Source organism: Silene latifolia, chromosome X, assembly GCF_048544455.1.
Source record: "Silene latifolia isolate original U9 population chromosome X, ASM4854445v1, whole genome shotgun sequence".
In the NCBI taxonomy this organism is placed as follows: Eukaryota; Viridiplantae; Streptophyta; class Magnoliopsida; order Caryophyllales; family Caryophyllaceae; genus Silene; species Silene latifolia.
In genome coordinates this window covers 228,736,417-228,751,154 of record NC_133537.1, presented here as the reverse complement: position 1 = coordinate 228,751,154, position 14,738 = coordinate 228,736,417, and the positions used below count along the sequence as shown (strand labels likewise).

At 35.4% G+C, this 14,738-nt stretch overlaps 1 protein-coding gene across 1 annotated transcript; it reads left to right on the top strand.

Moving 5' to 3' along the window:
• Positions 1 to 12,447: 12,447 nt before the first annotated feature.
• On the top strand, positions 12,448 to 14,446 carry LOC141619502 (uncharacterized). Its single transcript, XM_074436518.1, has 5 exons — positions 12,448 to 12,550; positions 12,881 to 12,948; positions 13,187 to 13,273; positions 13,514 to 13,768; positions 14,234 to 14,446. Exons 1-5 carry the CDS (start codon positions 12,448 to 12,450, stop codon positions 14,444 to 14,446), a joined length of 726 nt encoding a protein of 241 aa, XP_074292619.1.
• The last annotated feature ends 292 nt before the right edge of the window (positions 14,447 to 14,738 follow it).

The following is a 14,738-nucleotide window of genomic DNA, read 5'->3' as shown; positions in this document are numbered from 1 at the left end:
GAATTGTTCCAAATACCTTGGTGATATCAAAGCTGGAAAGATCACTCCAGTAGGTAAATGACTAACCTTCTTTTATGTTTCTAAATTCAACTATGGTATTATGATGCAAAGTTGTGATAATGTATCTCTCTTTTTATTGTAAATAGGGCCTCCACCAAGCAAAGACAAGGGAAAAGAAAAACAAGCATGAGAAACCAATGAGAAGCTAAGGATAGCTTTTATGGAGCTTTGTTTTTCATTGTCTTATTTTAAGTTATGTTTTGAATTTTAGAACTTTAAGTTTCCGTGTTCGACATGGAAAGGTATTTTGGATAATGGTTTGTATTTTGGATGATGGTGACTTGGTTTGCAACCCAAGTCACCCGTTTTATCATTTATCCTTTATGTTCTAAAATTTCATCTTTAAATGCTTGCGTTTTGAAACATAAGATTATTCACTTAAAAGTGATCCCATAGACAATTATAATGACGGGTTTCATTATATGTCCACATGCTTAAGGCTTGTGTATGATCATTTATAAAGCGATTTTGAGTCTATGAACTCTCTTAAAGGTATGTCAACCACCAAGTACACATATGAAATCGATAACAATTAGTCAACCTATGAGGTAGTTCTCCTTATAATTCAACATCATTAATTTGTGTCTCATATGCTATCTTTGAATGTTTAGTGTATTCATTCTAAAGATAGAGTGGGAGAAAAATGAGGACACAACACACAAGACAAAGATCAAATTGTGTCACCACACACAAGACAAAGATCAAATTGTGTACTTGTGTAAATAAAGATCTACGCAAGAGAAAATGATTTGAATAAAGGTATATCTATTTACATAGTATGCCGAATAGATGAGATCTATGGTCTCAAGTTAGTTCTATATGACTAAAGAGACCAAGTGTAGTAATCGTAAGAGTATATTCTCAAGATAACTACACGAGGAGACCAAAAGAAGTTTTGGATGAAAATGACTAATGCAAAGTCTTAACAAGTTTTTTGACTAAGTTCTATATGATAAATTTTGACCTAATAGTTTCAATCATGAGTTTTACATAAGAGCCTAAATGAATCAAAGTAACATACTAGTTATGATCAAAATCAAGTTGCAAAGTTTGATATTCCGATATCTCCTATAGCCAACGTTTTAACCATACAAATGTCATTGCTTAACCTCCCTATGAAATGGTTAAATCTCCTTCCAAAAGGGTATTTGCGAAGGACGTATTCTAAATATTATTTGTATTTGAATATTGACATTGCTACACATCATTATGACATGAGTGTGTTAGAGATTTAAAATCTCTTTCCGTAAGGTTGAGATAAGACCACTTCAAAATAGGCATTTTGAAAGGATATGATGGGAACATATATGGTTTTATCCTAGTAACTTGGCAAAGCAATTTATATTTATATTCTTGACAAATTTCGATTAAGAAGTCAATTTCGAAATATGTAGAATTGAGTGGGAGTTAGGAAATTCTCATGTGAAGACATAGAATTTAGTGGGAGCTATCATCCTTGAATGTATAAAACTCATTACTCATTAAAGAATGACGAGCTAATACCTTCTTTCATAAAGAAGCTTTTGAGTTTTCAATTCTGGATGAAAATGGACAATGATGAATCCAATTACATCATGAGATGTTGGATTAGTATTAAAGAGATACACATCGTATCAACATTTACATAGGTTATTCATATGAATGAAAAATGGGATTACCATTAGCAGTCATGGTAGTTCATTAAACCTGAGAACGGTTGATCTCATGATTATTAGTAACTAATGTTTCCGCCATTAGAATAATCATGTACATGTCCAATTATGAATCATATGCATAAGAGCATGATGATTGACTTGGTGAGCCATAATAGAAGCGTCATGAATTCTCGAGTAGAATCCGATGAGCGATTTCAGTGATTGACGGATGTTCTATTGTGTGTCAAGAGTTTGCACATATTGTAGAAAATCCGAGCACATATGAGGATTTATGAGAATCCCAAATCTTTCAAGCCCAGAAAGAGAAATGAGAAGTTTTGGAAAGATACTTGGTTAAATAAGAGGTTATTCAAAACAATCTTTCCTAATAAAGCTAGGACTTGTGAGAAGTACTAAGCTAATAATCTTGTCAATTGTTACAAGATTCTACAAAACATATACCTAGTGCATTGTGTGTGGATGGAATACTTGATCGGTACAAGTTGTATTATTCATCGCAAATTCGTTTGTTATGAGATGATCGATAAGAAAGTTCTTTCAAGTTAAAGAACCAAAACCAAGGTCGAGAACCTTGATGTGTGCTTGGTAAAATTCATGGTATGAGAACATGAATGTGAAGGAAATTGCAAGTGTAAGAAGTTTGAACACGTGGACACATGGGATGTTAAACTTCTATTGCAATCAATAAGTGTTTACACTTATGATAAACATCACAAGGTTGTAATATGATATTGACTACCCGAGTGTGATGTCGACACTTGTCGTTTGAGTTATTATTAACTCACCTTGAACATTGTTATATCCAAACGGGTTGTAGAGACAATTGAACCCCGTTAAAGTGAACATGGATTAACATTGTTTTTGCCCATAGTTACTTATATGAGGTGACGTCTCGAAGTGACTAGAGTGTGATGCGATTGATGGCAAGTTCAAGTGCCATAGAGTCATGTGAGATGACTAGTCGATCACATAGGCGATTGTTAGGAACTCTCTGTCGGGCCTTATGACCGCTTATAGAGTTCGGCAAATTTATATAGCCTGGTCGTGGCGAGAGCTACTATAGTATTCGAATGAGTCGATTCTTTTGACTAAAGACTATTCTCCTAAGATGGCACGATTTGATTAACTTTGATTTGTGTTACTACGACCTTCGTAAATGGGGTCAAATGGGCATATTTTGGGTTATGATGGCTGTGGCTAGTCGAAGGGAATGAGTGCGATAGGAATTGTCCACCCCTTGTCAGGGTTATAACAATATCTCAGGGCCACTCGAGGAGTAATGAACTGGAAATGCGTGGCCACGCTCGGATGGCATCCAGAGTGGATAAATCCGGTCAATCGATTATTCTCGGATCGAGGAAACCACTCTCGATATGATCACTTGCAAGTACGACCGAAAGACACCTTGCATTGAGTGGGAGATAGTAATAGGACAAGAGAATTGGTGACGCACACTTGTCGAGGACAAGTGGGAGATTGTTGGAATATGTGTCCTCCGACAATAATGCGATCACGACTGTTGATCATGATGATCACATGTTTAAGTCTCATTAAAATGAATACAATTGGGAAGTAATTTTGTTACTGTCAACTGGTCAACATATATCGGTAATGATTGGTTGACTAGAGTTTGACATTCTTGTCGTGTGACGGTGGTGATCAGTTGACCCCTAGGTCATACCTAAAGGGCAATACTCTTAATTGATTATTTAATTAATCGTATAATGTTACGAGTTAATTAAATTACTTGAAAATTGACGGACGATTTTGGAAGTAAAATTTACGTATCATATTGAAATGTGATTAAATAAGGTACGGTCTGAGTAATTGAATTGTATCATTACTCGGATGAAATAATTGTTTATTGTAGCAATTAAATTGAATGAATTGTTATAAATGCAATCGATCGTGATTTATAATTGGTAAAATATTTTGGTACTAGTAATTATGATATTACTAAAGTCGATTTTGTATGTGACGTATTTTTTAATACGTTGATTTTTAATAAGTTAAAAATTACATAACAAATATATGTGACATGTGACATGTAACATATAGACAATTGACAAAAATAATATGGACACCATATTATGTAAAGGGCCGAAAAATTAGAAGGTGTTTAGCTAATTATAAGTTGTTTGTGATTAGTGGAAAACACAATGATTAAAAAGCAACCTAGCCATGCAAGCCTATTGTTCCTTGTGAAGAACAATTTCTCCATGCATTGGCTCACCCTAAAGCTCCTCTCACACGGTTTTGGGAAGAAAAATGTGATCATTGTTTTTCTTATAATTTTACCTAATAACACTAAAATGTTTTAGTGGGAATTCATTCTAATTCACTCATCCAAAATTAGAGTTTTAGAGAGAAATAAAATCCTCCCTTTTATCTCTCTAAAACCGAAATAATATAAGAGTTTATAAATATTTTGGTTCCATTTTTCTACCTTGATTAATATTATAACTAGTATTTGTAATATTAATTTAATTAAGAGAAGCCTTGGGTATAAAGCATAGGGAGAGATCTTACACTTAGATCTTTGTTCTTCCATTGGAATAGCTCAAGAACAAGAAGAGATAGGTGATCTCTCTTGTGCCCTAATAGCCGAAATCCATTTTGTAAGGACATGATTTCTCCTCTATTTATATCATTGTTTGCATGCATAAGATCCGTTTAATTTTATGACAAATTATTTAGACATATAAGAGTATGTTAACATGTATATGAATCTACATTTCCTTCAATCGGTATCATGAGTCACGGTTGTTTGCATGCAAATTGGTTAAAAGTTTTTCCGAGTTATATGAATAACAAAATAAAACTTGTAAAATTTGTGTTATTATGATATATCACGAAATTATTACATGCATGTTAATATTTCTGGTCCTAAAGTGTTTTAGGATATTTTGGTTAATTTTTCGGATTTTTATTGTTCATATTTTACAATAATGGCATTTAAATGTGATTTTATGAGTAAAAATGTCATTTTTGGTCTAAAAATAGCTATACTTCGAATTTTCACTTGGTTTTTGGATATGTTGTTACATATATTATTTTGAGATAACCTGCAAATTTTCATAATTTTTGGATTTATTATGCTCGAAAAATGAATTTTTCATTATTAAATTCGGATTTAAGAGAAAAATAGGTTAATATGAGTTAAATTTCGAATCTGGTCATAGAAAATTAATATGTTGTCACATGCAATTTTACAAGATGTGTGTAAAATAATTGGCTATAAAGAAGTCTTTTAGCATGATTTATGAATTTTTGAAGAAAAATAGCATAAATAGTGACATTATTAGTTGAAAATTAATAAAACATAATCTATGACTTAGGAAAAACGTCTAATGTTGCATTTTATTATATTTTTCAGATCTAAAATTGAAAAGTTAATGAAAATAATTTTTCCATGTTTTTATGATTATTTTATTAAATATCGATAAACCGCAACATTGTTTTTACGGAAAATTTTCGAAATTTTTAACCTAAGATTTTGAACATTATGAGTGTCATGGAATTTTTCCAGAATGTTCATGAATTTAAATTTCAAATTTTGAATTTATTTGAATTTTTGTGATTTATTTGAAGTTTAATAGCTTATTTTTGTAATTTTGGTCCATTTATGAACAATTTTGTAAATAAAAGTTAATTATGGTCAAATTATTAGTGAAGACTATATTTTGAGTCCTAAGAGGTTAGGGTAATTAACTTATGCATAAATATGAGTTTATGTATTTTTGTGATTATAAAATGTTGAAATCACGCAAATCCGTAAAAACCGAGTAATATACGATATTGGCTAATTAAAAGGCGATTTAGCATAAAAATTGAGCATGTTTATACATATTATAATGCTGCATCTTTCTTTATGATTGTCATAATTTTAATTTATGTAATTTTGAATTATGTAATTTTACTTAGTATGGCCTTAGATTTTAATTGGTATTTCCCGAAATGTATGGGAATATCGATTCGGTTGTAATTTTTATTGTGATCTCGTATCACCGTTTTGTAATTTAATAGATTTATTTTATTTTAGTTACAAATGTATAATAGGAAATTATGTAATTTATTATGTAATTTTATTCATTCCGGAGTTCCAAAAGACGGATTACTTCAAGAATGGCGATACATAAAGACGGTGTTACCTCGAGATGCGTGCCACAACCGAAGTTCAAGGGACCAATGGAGTTGGTTTCCGAATATGTAATAGATTAATAGTTTTTCTATTTTTAGGAAGGCCATACTAGGATTTATTTATTTTATGCTTGCATTTTATTTTATGTCACATGCATCGCTAAATCGCCATAACTAAACATGCATTGTCTTATTTTATCGAGTTTATCGACCGTGTCGATTCGAATTATCGTAGTTCACCGCTTTAGTTCACTTAAAACGTGATAGATAATAAATTGACATGACCTCTCGCTAAAACAATTAATTGAGACATAGCCTTACCAAATAGTAGAAACCATGAAAACCTATTTCGCGAGGGAGTGCGCTCGGCCCCACCGGGTACAAACCTTGTTACGTAGGGGAAGTGGGTGATGAATGTTAATCCACCGAATTCATGTTGATGAGGGATGTATCGGCCCCACCGTGCCCAAGTTAATGTGGGTTTGGATCATGGACACATTTATTCGAAATTTGGATTGAACTCAACAAAAGTATTTGATAAGGGATGTATCGGCCCCACCGTGCCCTTGTCGATGTGTTTTGGGCTATAGATAATAGTTAATGTAATATTATCGACCAAGAGTTCTAAAAGTAGAATCGATTAAACGTTAATCCACCGAGTTATATTGAGAAAGGATGTATCGGCCCCACCGTGCCTAAGTCGATATGAATTTGGGTCTTGGAATCATTTATCTAGTTGGGTAGAGGTCACTAGAAAAATGCGTAAAACTTGTTTAAATCATACATTTTTACGAGTATAATTAAAACGACATTTGTTTTACTCCTTATATTTTGTTTTGTAGACCACTTCTTTTTCATAACAAATGGCAACATCAACACCCACTCCTAATGCTACACCACTCGCTACTTCGTCTTGGCTCCGATCCTTCATGGATCGATGTAAACTTGAAAAGAATGGGTCAAATTTCTCCGAATGGGATGCCCAACTCAAATTAGCCGACGAAGGTGACGACAAGCTTCGTTACCTTACCGAGGCCTCTCCACCCGAACCCTCCACTAGGTCCACCGCGGCCACGAGGGAAGCCTATGAGACTTACCAAAAGGAGTCCGCCGCAATGAAAAATGTCTTAATATTTGCGATGGAGGCGGAACTCCAAAGGAGAGCCTTTAAAATGGGCAATGCTAATGAGATATACTCCAAACTTGTGACTATGTTTTCACAAACTCCGCGGATCGTCCAATACGAGGCGGCCGCGGCATTCTTTGATCTCGACTTCAAAGAGGGCCAAAAGGTTAGCCCTCATGTGCTCAAACTCATGGAGCTTGTCGAGACCTTGAAGATTCAAAAGGTTGAAATCCCCAAAGAACTCATCGTAGATAGGATTCTACACTCCTTGTCTAAAGTCAAGGCATATGTGCAATTCCGGGTGAATTTCAATATGCAAGACAAGGACGTGTCTCTTGAAGAGTTGCACAAGTTACTTGTGCAAGCCGAGAGGGACATGGGGTTAAATGTGAACCCTCCCAAGGATGTGCTTAACATAAGCACAAAAAGTAAGGGGAAGTTCAAGAAGAATGGGAGAAAGGGCAAGAAGCAAGCTCCCACATTCAACAAAGCTAAGTCTTGTGAAGCTAGCACATCCAAAGTCAAGAAGGGTCCTCTTGACAAATGCCATTATTGTAATGGCATGGGACATTGGAAGAGGAATTGTTCCAAATACCTTGGTGATATCAAAGTGGAAAGATCATTCCAGTAGGTAAATGACTAACCTTCTTTTATGTTTCTAAATTCAACTATGGTATTATGATGCAAAGTTGTGATAATGTATCTCTCTTTTTATTGTAAATAGGGCCTCCACCAAGCAAAGACAAGGGAAAAGAAAAACAAGCATGAGAAACCAATGAGAAGCTAAGGATAGCTTTTATGGAGCTTTGTTTTTCATTGTCTTATTTTAAGTTATGTTTTGAATTTTAGAACTTTAAGTTTCCGTGTTCGACATGGAAAGGTATTTTGGATAATGGTTTGTATTTTGGATGATGGTGACTTGGTTTGCAACCCAAGTCACCCGTTTTATCATTTATCCTTTATGTTCTAAAATTTCATCTTTAAATGCTTGCGTTTTGAAACATAAGATTATTCACTTAAAAGTGATCCCATAGACAATTATAATGACGGGTTTCATTATATGTCCACATGCTTAAGGCTTGTGTATGATCATTTATAAAGCGATTTTGAGTCTATGAACTCTCTTAAAGGTATGTCAACCACCAAGTACACATATGAAATCGATAACAATTAGTCAACCTATGAGGTAGTTCTCCTTATAATTCAACATCATTAATTTGTGTCTCATATGCTATCTTTGAATGTTTAGTGTATTCATTCTAAAGATAGAGTGGGAGAAAAATGAGGACACAACACACAAGACAAAGATCAAATTGTGTCACCACACACAAGACAAAGATCAAATTGTGTACTTGTGTAAATAAAGATCTACGCAAGAGAAAATGATTTGAATAAAGGTATATCTATTTACATAGTATGCCGAATAGATGAGATCTATGGTCTCAAGTTAGTTCTATATGACTAAAGAGACCAAGTGTAGTAATCGTAAGAGTATATTCTCAAGATAACTACACGAGGAGACCAAAAGAAGTTTTGGATGAAAATGACTAATGCAAAGTCTTAACAAGTTTTTTGACTAAGTTCTATATGATAAATTTTGACCTAATAGTTTCAATCATGAGTTTTACATAAGAGCCTAAATGAATCAAAGTAACATACTAGTTATGATCAAAATCAAGTTGCAAAGTTTGATATTCCGATATCTCCTATAGCCAACGTTTTAACCATACAAATGTCATTGCTTAACCTCCCTATGAAATGGTTAAATCTCCTTCCAAAAGGGTATTTGCGAAGGACGTATTCTAAATATTATTTGTATTTGAATATTGACATTGCTACACATCATTATGACATGAGTGTGTTAGAGATTTAAAATCTCTTTCCGTAAGGTTGAGATAAGACCACTTCAAAATAGGCATTTTGAAAGGATATGATGGGAACATATATGGTTTTATCCTAGTAACTTGGCAAAGCAATTTATATTTATATTCTTGACAAATTTCGATTAAGAAGTCAATTTCGAAATATGTAGAATTGAGTGGGAGTTAGGAAATTCTCATGTGAAGACATAGAATTTAGTGGGAGCTATCATCCTTGAATGTATAAAACTCATTACTCATTAAAGAATGACGAGCTAATACCTTCTTTCATAAAGAAGCTTTTGAGTTTTCAATTCTGGATGAAAATGGACAATGATGAATCCAATTACATCATGAGATGTTGGATTAGTATTAAAGAGATACACATCGTATCAACATTTACATAGGTTATTCATATGAATGAAAAATGGGATTACCATTAGCAGTCATGGTAGTTCATTAAACACGAGAACGGTTGATCTCATGATTATTAGTAACTAATGTTTCCGCCATTAGAATAATCATGTACATGTCCAATTATGAATCATATGCATAAGAGCATGATGATTGACTTGGTGAGCCATAATAGAAGCGTCATGAATTCTCGAGTAGAATCCGATGAGCGATTTTCAGTGATTGACGGATGTTCTATTGTGTGTCAAGAGTTTGCACATATTGTAGAAAATCCGAGCACATATGAGGATTTATGAGAATCCCAAATCTTTCAAGCCCAGAAAGAGAAATGAGAAGTTTTGGAAAGATACTTGGTTAAATAAGAGGTTATTCAAAACAATCTTTCCTAATAAAGCTAGGACTTGTGAGAAGTACTAAGCTAATAATCTTGTCAATTGTTACAAGATTCTACAAAACATATACCTAGTGCATTGTGTGTGGATGGAATACTTGATCGGTACAAGTTGTATTATTCATCGCAAATTCGTTTGTTATGAGATGATCGATAAGAAAGTTCTTTCAAGTTAAAGAACCAAAACCAAGGTCGAGGACCTTGATGTGTGCTTGGTAAAATTCATGGTATGAGAACATGAATGTGAAGGAAATTGCAAGTGTAAGAAGTTTGAACACGTGGACACATGGGATGTTAAACTTCTATTGCAATCAATAAGTGTTTACACTTATGATAAACATCACAAGGTTGTAATATGATATTGACTACCCGAGTGTGATGTCGACACTTGTCGTTTGAGTTATTATTAACTCACCTTGAACATTGTTATATCCAAACGGGTTGTAGAGACAATTGAACCCTGTTAAAGTGAACATGGATTAACATTGTTTTTGCCCATAGTTACTTATATGAGGTGACGTCTCGAAGTGACTAGAGTGTGATGCGATTGATGGCAAGTTCAAGTGCCATAGAGTCATGTGAGATGACTAGTCGATCACATAGGCAGATTGTTAGGAACTCTCTGTCGGGCCTTATGACCGCTTATAGAGTTCTGGCAAATTTATATAGCCTGGTCGTGGCGAGAGCTACTATAGTATTCGAATGAGTCGATTCTTTTGACTAAAGACTATTCTCCTAAGATGGCACAGTTTCAGATTAACTTTGATTTGTGTTACTACGACCTTCGTAAATGGGGTCAAATGAGCATATTTTGGGTTATGATGGCTGTGGCTAGTCGAAGGGAATGAGTGCGATAGGAATTGTCCACCCCTTGTCAGGGTTATAACAATATCTCAGGGCCACTCGAGGAGTAATGAACTGGAAATGCGTGGCCACGCTCGGATGGCATCCAGAGTGGATAAATCCGGTCAATCAGTTATTCTCCAGATCGAGGAAACCACTCTCGATATGATCACTTGCAAGTACGACCGAAAGACACCTTGCATTGAGTGGGAGATAGTAATAGGACAAGAGAATTGGTGACGCACACTTGTCGAGGACAAGTGGGAGATTGTTGGAATATGTGTCCTCCGACAATAATGCGATCACGACCGTTGATCATGATGATCACATGTTTAAGTCTCATTAAAATGAATACAATTAGGAAGTAATTTTGTTATGTCAATCGGTCAACATATATCGGTAATGATTGGTGACTAGAGTTTGACATTACTGTCGTGTGACGGTGGTGATCAGTTGACCCCTAGGTCATACCTAAAGGGCAATACTCTTAATTGATTATTTAATTAATCGTATAATGTTACGAGTTAATTAAATTACTTGAAAATTGACGGACGATTTTGGAAGTAAAATTTACGTATCATATTGAAATGTGATTAAATAAGGTACGGTCTGAGTAATTGAATTGTATCATTACTCGGATGAAATAATTGTTTATTGTAGCAATTAAATTGAATGAATTGTTATAAATGCAATCGATTTGTGATTTATAATTGGTAAAATATTTTGGTACTAGTAATTATGATATTACTAAAGTCGATTTTGTATGTGACGTATTTTTTAATACGTTGATTTTTAATAAGTTAAAAATTACATAACAAATATATGTGACATGTGACATGTAACATATAGACAATTGACAAAAATAATATGGACACCATATTATGTAAAGGGCCGAAAAATTAGAAGGTGTTTAGCTAATTATAAGTTGTTTGTGATTAGTGGAAAACACAATGATTAAAAAGCAACCTAGCCATGCAAGCCTATTGTTCCTTGTGAAGAACAATTTCTCCATGCATTGGCTCACCCTAAAGCTCCTCTCACACGGTTTTGGGAAGAAAAATGTGATCATTGTTTTTCTTATAATTTTACCTAATAACACTAAAATGTTTTAGTGGGAATTCATTCTAATTCACTCATCCAAAATTAGAGTTTTAGAGAGAAATAAAATCCTCCCTTTTATCTCTCTAAAACCGAAATAATATAAGAGTATAAATATTTTGGTTCCATTTTTCTACCTTGATTAATATTATAACTAGTATTTGTAATATTAATTTAATTAAGAGAAGCCTTGGGTATAAAGCATAGGGAGAGATCTTACACTTAGATCTTTGTTCTTCCATTGGAATAGCTCAAGAACAAGAAGAGATAGGTGATCTCTCTTGTGCCCTAATAGCCGAAATCCATTTTGTAAGGACATGATTTCTCCTCTATTTATATCATTGTTTGCATGCATAAGATCCGTTTAATTTTATGACAAATTATTTAGACATATAAGAGTATGTTAACATGTATATGAATCTACATTTCCTTCAAAGGTATCATATAGGGGGTTCTTGGTGCGACCTAAGCTTAAGTTTATCGCGGTGATGACTCCTGTAATACCGTACAGTTTGGAGACCTTTAATGTATTATTAGCATGAACTTTTTATTTGTGTGTATTGAACTTCGGGGATATGCGTGTGAATTAGCCTTCGGCGTCTGACATACCTGTGGTTGGGGAGTTTGGTGACGTTTTTCAAGATGAGATACATGGGTTACCACCTAAGAGAGATATCGACTTTAATGTTGAGGTCAAACCGGAGACGAGACCTATATCTAAAGCATCATACCGTAAGGGGCCTAAAGAGTTGGAGTTGTTGAAGAAGTAGCTAAACGACCTGTTCGACAAAAGAGTATGTTCGACCTAGTGTGTCACCGTGGGGAGCACCAGTGGTCTTTATGAAAAAGAAAGACACGAGTATGAGGCTATGCATCGGCTATAGGGAACTGAATCATGACACTGTGAAGATCAGGTATCCTTTGCCAATGATTGATGATCTTTTTGACCGGCTGAGTGGCGCAGGTGTGTTTTCTAATATCGATTTGGGGTTGGGTTATCACCAGATGAGGATAGCAGATGAGGATATTCCTAAGATAACTTTTCGGTCACGATATGGTCATTATGACTAAGTGGTAATGCCTTTTGGGTTGGCGAATGCACCAGCAGTTTTCATGGATCTTATGAACCAGATCTTCAGCCCGTTCTTAGATAGGTTTGTGGTATTCTTTATTAATGACATCTTGGTCTACTCTAAGACTAAGGAGGAGCACGAGGAGCATGTGAGGTTAGTACTGCAGACTTTGCGAGATACTCAGTTGTATGCCAAGCTATCTAAGTGCGAGCTTTGGCTAGATAAAGTGGCCTTTCAGGGTCATGTGATATCAAAGGAGGGTGTGTCGATGGATCCTAGGAATATTGAGGTAGTGACTATATGGGAATCACCAAAGAATATTGCTGAGATTCGGAGTTTCTAGGGTTTGGTTGGCTACTACAGGACGTTAGTGAAAGGCTTTTCTAAGGTCGCAAGACCTATGGCAGCTTTGATGCGGAAAGAGACAAGATTTCGTTAGGATGAGAGTTGTGAAACAACGTTACAAACCTTGAGCGTTTGACCACAACGATGCTTCAAAGAATGGTGTGGGTTGTGTGTTGATGCAGAATGGGAAAGTTATCACTTATGCATCGAGGCAGCTGAAGCTGTTTGAGGAGAACTATCCTACTCACGATTTGGAGCTGGCTGCAGTGGTTTTTGCTCTAAATATTTGGAGGTATTATCTTTAAGAAGCGACCTATAAGGTGTTTTCAAATCATAAGAGTTTAAAGTATATATACAGACAGAAAGAGTTGAACATGCGACAGAGGTGATGGATAAAGTTGATTGGGGACCATCACATGGAGATCATCTATCACGAGGGTACGGCCAATGTGGTGGAAGATGGTTTAAGTGTACATTCGTTGTGTACATCTATGTCTTTGATGAAACAGAGGGATGAGATGTCTAAGATGGGGATCCATATGATTCGAAAGGGGGATGCCATCCAGGACTTGACTATCGAACTTGATTTGTATGATGACATAAAGAGGAAACAGGAATTTGATCCCAAGATTCAAGAGTGGAAGACAAGTGTAGAAAGTGGCACAGTTTCGAGGTTTTCTATCCACGCATATGGGAGTGTTCTTTTTGATGGGAGATGGTGTGTTCCTAGTGATGCGGACTTGAAAAGGTTGATCACGACGGAGGTATATTGCACTCCTTATTAAGTTCATCCGGGTGGTAACAAGATTTACAAGGACTTGAAGAAAACGTTTTGGTGGCCTAACATGAAGAAAGATGTGGCCGAGTTTGTGGCTAAGTGTTTAACTTGTCAAAGAGTAAAGGGTGAACGACGCAGACCACTAGGTAAGATTCAGTCACTTGAGTTACCAGAGTGGAAATGGGAGTCGATCTCTATGGACTTCATCGTGGGGTTACCAAGGACTCAGTGAGGTAACAATATGATTTGGGTGATCGTCGACCGTTTAACAAATTCAGCTCACTTCATTCCGATGAAGGATACTTGGACCAAGATACAGTTAGCTTTGGGTTATAGGAAGCATGTGCTTCGGTTACATGGGGTGCCAAAGGAAATAGTGTCAGATCGGGATGGAAGGTTTATATCACGGTTTTGGCAAGAGTTGCATAATTTGATGGGAACTACCTTGAAGATAAGTATAGCTTTTCACCCTTCAATAGATGGTCAGACTGAGAGGACTATAAAGACTCTGGATATGTTAAGGGCTTGTGCCATGGAGTTTGGTGGAAGTTGGGAACATAGGCTGGACTTGATTGGGTTTTCGTACAACAACAGCTATCACACAAGCATTGGGACAGCACCATTTGAGGCTTTGTATGGCAGGAAGTGCAGGAGTCCAGTATGATGGGACGATAGTGTTGGAGTTAGTGTCCTCCACAATAGTGCGTTTACATAATAAATCTCATTAAAGGAATATCATCAGGATATTTATTATTTGATCCACGTCAGTTGATTAACGTAAATTGATAACGGTTGGCTGACTAGAGTTTGACATTATTGTCGTGAGACGGCGGTGATCAACTGACCCCTTTCGGTCACACCTAAAGGAACGAAGCCCAATTGACAACTAATTAATTGTATGAGATACAATTTATTTAGTCCCTTGATTTATTGACTAATAGGTTAGTCGATTATTT